The sequence below is a fragment of the Sciurus carolinensis genome, chromosome 16, assembly GCF_902686445.1.
Source record: "Sciurus carolinensis chromosome 16, mSciCar1.2, whole genome shotgun sequence".
NCBI classification, from domain to species: Eukaryota; Metazoa; Chordata; class Mammalia; order Rodentia; family Sciuridae; genus Sciurus; species Sciurus carolinensis.
The window spans coordinates 42,535,491-42,541,069 of NC_062228.1; the positions used below are offsets into that span (position 1 = coordinate 42,535,491).

Here is a 5,579-nt window from a genome sequence, read left to right on the forward strand (position 1 = left end):
CCCCTTTTTCTCTCCCTCCCTCCCTCCCTTTCCTCTTCTCTCTCTCTCTCTCCCTCTTTCTCTTGGATTAAATCTGGGGTTCTGCACAGGCAAGGCATGTACTCTATCACTGAGCTGCATCCCCCAGTCCTTTTTATTTCAATTTGAGACAGGGTCTCATAAACTGCTCACATTGTCCTTGAACTTGTGATCCTCCTGCCTTAGCTTCTAGAGTAGCCGAGATTACAGGTGTTGGTCACCAGGACTTGCTGTTTTTCTCTTTTTCTACTCCTTCCTTTGGAGATATCTCATCCATTCTCAAGAAGGGAGGAGAAACAAGTTCTACCACATGGATCCACATGTACTATTTGAAATTCTTCTATAAGGAATATTTGGCTTCTCTTCCCCACTTATTTATTTTTCAATCATTTATTTTTATTAGTGTAGTCTTGCCTATATTATTTTATGCTTGGGTTCCAGTCCAATACTATATTATTTGCTTTGTTGCTTAAATTGTTCAGTTTTGACCATTGGGAGTTTTTTCAGACTTTCTTCTGCTAGAGTTTTCATGAACTCTCTCTCTCTGTCTCTCTGTCTCTCTTTCTTTTGTGCTGGAACTCAAACCCAGGTCCTTGAGTATACTAGGCAAGTGCTTTACCACTGAGCTGCATCTCCAGCCCTGACAAGTTTATTTTATTTGTGACAAAAACGGCTTTCCTAGAGTCAAGCTCTTGAGGGTCTAAGCAGGTGGAGTAACAGCTTTGGGTCAACCAGCACTCTGGTCCATAGAACCCCAACCCCAGAGGTCTATGGGGCTGTGGACAATTTAGGTCTCTGACACAGGAGATGAATCCCTCTCCCTACTTCTCACTGACATTGCTGGATGGACTATGCAGTTCAAACCTCTCTTGGGGCCACATCCACTGATGAAAAGAGTGAGACAGCTAGGAGAAAGGACATGGCTGAGCCATAGGCAATCAATAAGGGGCCTGGGAATTAGCTCCCTTAAGCATGAGAGGGAAGATGCTGGAATGATGGAGTTGGTGGGTAAAATGAGAGTATTACCATCCCCTAAGGACACCCACATGGCCACATGTCCTGGGACATCCCTAGCAGGGAATGATTCAGAGCCATCTACCCTTGGAGTCCAATCCAGGGACTGCAGCAACTAAGATGTTCAAGCGGCCCCCATCAGGCCCAGGCCCACACACTTTTCCGCAAGTCTTAAACTTAGGCAAGATGTCAGTTTTCTGGATGATCTTTGGGTTATCTATAGTGACATAGACCTTTCCTTGACTTCTGTGGTTTTCATCTCTACATATTGAGAGAGTTCTGCATTTGGAGCCAGGAGAGGCAGAAGGATGTGGCCAGGAAGTAGAGGTAATAACAGGGACTGGGACAACAGAACATTTGGCTCAGAATAGAGCCAATGAGAAAGGTCAGGTCAAGTGGATCTTTTGGCAAAGGTACTGCCACTTCTCTCCAAAAGCGACAGCACAAGGATAAACATCTCCAGCAATTTGCTCCTCAGAGTGGGAGGGATCTCCCATACTCACTAACCCTGGTGAATGATGTGTTCTAGGCCCCTGCCCACAGGCATTTGGATCTCTTGGGAGGGGTGAGGGCTGAGCTCAGGGAGCCAGTGGCTTATAAGGCAGCAGAAACCCTTCCCTGAGCAGAACATTCCAGCAGCCTACACCATGAAGGGGATACTGCTTGTGCTAGCCTTGCTGGTGACCAGAGAGCTGGGCTTCCAGACTGGTGAGAGTGGGAAGGAGGGAACAGATGACCTTCCTGACCCTTGCCCACTCTATCTTACTCCACCCTCCCATGATGATCTCTGAACAGCTTCTAGGGAAGGTTTTAGGATGCATCTGAGAAGTCATTACCCAAGAGTCCTGCAGAAAACCTCTGAAGCTCTCCGTTTTCAAGTGGAGGGAGAGGTCTGGTGATGAAAGGGTCATTTGTTGTGTATGCAGTAGTGGAGAGTGAGTTGGATGTTGGTGCTCATGTGAAGGCCAGAAGCAAGTGGTACGCACTGGGCAGGAGGCTCTTTAGTTCTGGCTTCTCACACTGCTCCCTGCTTGGAGTGCCTCATGGACCATGTGCTTTCTGTCTGGGATGGCAGTCCTGGGGGAGGGCAGGTCTCTGTGGAAGGTGAGTCAGAAGATACCAGATAAAGATGGTGGGAAAACATGAACCTCGACTTCCTCCTCCAGTAGCTCCTTCAATGAGGTGTTTTCTGTTTATGTTTTCAGCAGAAGCTTGCCCTCTCTTTTATGGAATCTTTGCTGCGATACCCACTGGAAGCAAGACATTATTGGATGCTGCCCTTGATGTGGCCAATTTTACAGAACCGGAAAAGGCAGCTGTGGAAAAAATCCAGGATTGCTACAATGAGAATGGATTAAAAGCCAAGGCCTTGGATGCTATTGCCATGGTAATGTCCTCTCTAAGTGCCCCACTCCACCCCACACGCAGCATATCATGGGATGCTAGGTACAAACAGATCACGCAATCATGTGATGCATGAGAGATAAGATCTACAATTCAGCATGCAGGCCTTTGCTCATCCCCATAGCAGTGTCCTGTGTGACAGCTTGCCACATGCACATGCAGCCTATTCTGCTGCCGTTCCTGTAACACCAATTAGCTAACACATGATGGGTAAATAGGCGAATTATATCAGTGCCACATAGAAAGTGTGTCAACTCCTGTGATTTTTTTCCCTTCTAGATTAGGGGGAGCTAGCAGAGCTGGAGTAGAATTTTAACTTTTGGCAGCAAAGAAAGTGTCCTTACTCCAGCTCCTGCACAGGTAGGAGCCCATCAGTTCTTAGTTTAGAAATTATAAGTCTTCTGCCTAGTGGCCAGCTTCACTTCTTCCTCCAGTGCCCACTTTGAAAGCTAGTCCACTCCACGGGCTCAGATGGAGCCCTGCTTCCATCCATATCATCTTGGTTTCCAGAGTCAGAATTTCCACTCCATGGTTTGGACGCCTGAGGCCTCAGAAGTGGCCTCTAAGTAGTTGCAGCTACTTACCACAGCAGCTCAGTGTATTTTCTGATGATATATCTCTTTTTCTTATTACTGTTCTTGTTACACAGATTTCGAATAGTTGGTTTCTCACCTTATTTTTTTTCCCCCAAAGCGTTGTTATTTTTAGTGTTTGAGTCCAAAAAATGAGATGTTTTTGAAGAAACAGAATTTCCTGTACTAATTAATATTTGTACACAGGGCATATGAGATCGTTGGCAACATAGGCATATGCTTTTCATACATCCCATACACCTGACAGACAGTCTCAGGTACAGGAGACTTGACAAAAACCCAGACTCAGCCACCTTACACCACCCTCAGACCCAGTCCCCACCATTCCCTTCAGAACCTTCTCGTCTCCTTCCCTCCCTGGTTGAGTGGTTGGTGGGGGTCCCTCCTGACAGTTGTCATTGTGGTCAGGGAGCCACGTTCATCTTGGCCTGAGTGGCTGCAGGCCCTCTCCAGGGGTTGACCTGTAGGCCCAAGTTTCTTGCTGGGAAAGGAGCTGACTTGCTGAGGAGAAGGTTTTGTCCCTGTGGATGAGGAGTGGGGTGATTCTGGGGATACTGAATAGCTCTGCCAAAGCTCTGGGACCTCCACACAGCCATCTCTGTCTCTCTTTGTCTTCCTCTCTCCCAGTTCTCCATTACTGTCAGCCCGAGCTGTATCCTCTCTTACTTGAAATCAGTGGAGGAGAAACTTTAAAAAGGCCTTTTCAACCTTCATGACCAGTCAACACTCTGAGGAGATGAATCTTTGCCACCAATGCCTGATCTGAACACCATCTTCCCACCCTGTTCTCTTTTCCACCTGAAGCTGGAATCCAGACACCTGGCCCACCTGATTCCATCTTTATTAGGCTGACTCTAATAAAGCACCTGCAGCTCAGCTCTGTGTGCCTGAGGTCTGTGTGCTGTGTGGAGGGTGTGTGAAGCCTGGTAGGAGATCTTGGGAGATGGTGAGGACAAGTGACATGTGTGGTCACTCAGACAGGCAGAACCAGGATAAATGTAGGCCTTGCCTCTCACTCCCTGGATGACCACGGGCAAGCCATTTGGATCTTCTGAAACTGTAAAATGAGGATGGTGTGAGGATTAAATAATGTACATAACTGCAGTCTTCACCAGCCTGGAAGGATAAAAATGGAGTCAAGAGCTACTGATGGCATATGTGGGTTCTGGTCCTTATCACAGTTGCAGGGCCTTTAGCCCTTTAAAGGTCAATCCAGTCATTGTTGAGTGACTCAGGAAATGACCTGGTGCACTCATCACAAATCCTCTTGGTCTCCTAGTGGCAGTTGCCATTTTCTACTTAGGTTGATGTCTTCCGAGGAGGCTGACCTCCCTGCAGGGATATCCCATGCCACTGCTGCTCTTGGGTTCTTCCCTTGGCACTGGAGACCCATATGGCCTTGGCCTGGAGGATGGAAGAAAGAGAGTGGATGGCAGAAGTTCACTCTGAAGGCTGGTGTCATGGAAGGAGCTCAGGCCCTGAGGTCTTCCCCATAGGGTGTGCTACCTGGGACAAGTGTCATGACCCTCTGAGCTTACTTCTGAAAATGTCAAATGGGTAATTTCATTTACCAGGAAGCTACAAGGAAGGGACTAGATTTTATTTCTATTTTCTAGACCCTAGAGCAGTGCTAGGCTCTTGTGACTAGGGGCCTCAAGAAAAGTGACATAATCAGTAGTATCTCTCTATCTTCTTGAACCACATTCAGACAGCTGAACTTGGGACTTGGGGCTAACAGGCTGAAGTCTTGAGTCCTGGTTATTCTCTGAACATGAGCATTTTATTTTTGAAACTGTTTTTTATTTCTGTGATGCCCAGGGCCTCACACATGCTAGGCAAGCACTCTACTACTAAGCCACCCATCAGTCCTTAACATAAGTATTTTAATTCACCTGTTTATTCATTCAACACCTTGATTTTATATCTGCCAAATGCTGGGCCCTCTTCCAGACTAAGCATTAAATGCACAGGTCATATTAAAAGGATTAACATATTACTGAGAAGTATAAAATAAAATTTGAATAGATGAAAGGTTAAATGATGCCCTTGTGTGGGGTGAATTTATATGGTAGAAATGTCAAAGACTGGGCTGAAGGTCGTGGGTTCAGTGGTAGAGCACTTGCCTAGCACATGTGAAGCACTGGGTTTGGCTCCACATAAAAATAAATAAAGGTACAGTGCTCACTTACAACTAGAAAAAAGAAAGAAAAAGAAATGTCAAAGACTCCTGCTGGGTGCTTTGGTGTATACCTGTAATCCCAGAGACTCAAGAGGCTAAAGCAGGAGGATCTCAAGTTCAAGCTCAGCCTTTACAACTTGTTTCAAAATAAAAACTACAAAAAGGCCTGGGGATGTGGCTCAATGGTTAAGGGCCTCTGGGTTAAATCCATGATACCAAAGGTAAATAAACAAATAAAAAGTTAAAAGAACTGGGGACTCAATGGTAAAGTGCCCCTGGGTTCAATCCCTAGCACCAACAAAAAAATAAAGCAAAAATAAAGCAAAACACGATTCTCAAACCACCTAAAAAAATCTGTGTTCTAATATAGA

The 5,579-nt window shown here is 46.1% G+C and overlaps 1 protein-coding gene across 1 annotated transcript; it reads left to right on the forward strand.

Moving 5' to 3' along the window:
- Positions 1-1,679: 1,679 nt before the first annotated feature.
- On the forward strand, positions 1,680-3,774 carry LOC124966071 (major allergen I polypeptide chain 2-like). Its single transcript, XM_047527165.1, has 3 exons — positions 1,680-1,740; positions 2,238-2,419; positions 3,657-3,774. Exons 1-3 carry the CDS (start codon positions 1,680-1,682, stop codon positions 3,720-3,722), a joined length of 309 nt encoding a protein of 102 aa, XP_047383121.1. The 3' UTR covers positions 3,723-3,774.
- The last annotated feature ends 1,805 nt before the right edge of the window (positions 3,775-5,579 follow it).

Bases quoted from the DNA above. Each gene is read 5' to 3' on its own strand.
- LOC124966071 (XM_047527165.1), top strand. From the start codon at position 1,680: ATGAAGGGGATACTGCTTGTGCTAGCCTTGCTGGTGACCAGAGAGCTG. The intron at 1,741-2,237 runs GTGAGAGTGGGA...TTATGTTTTCAG, and splicing joins AGAGCTGGGCTTCCAGACTG to CAGAAGCTTGCCCTCTCTTT. The intron at 2,420-3,656 runs GTAATGTCCTCT...CCTCTCTCCCAG, and splicing joins CCTTGGATGCTATTGCCATG to TTCTCCATTACTGTCAGCCC.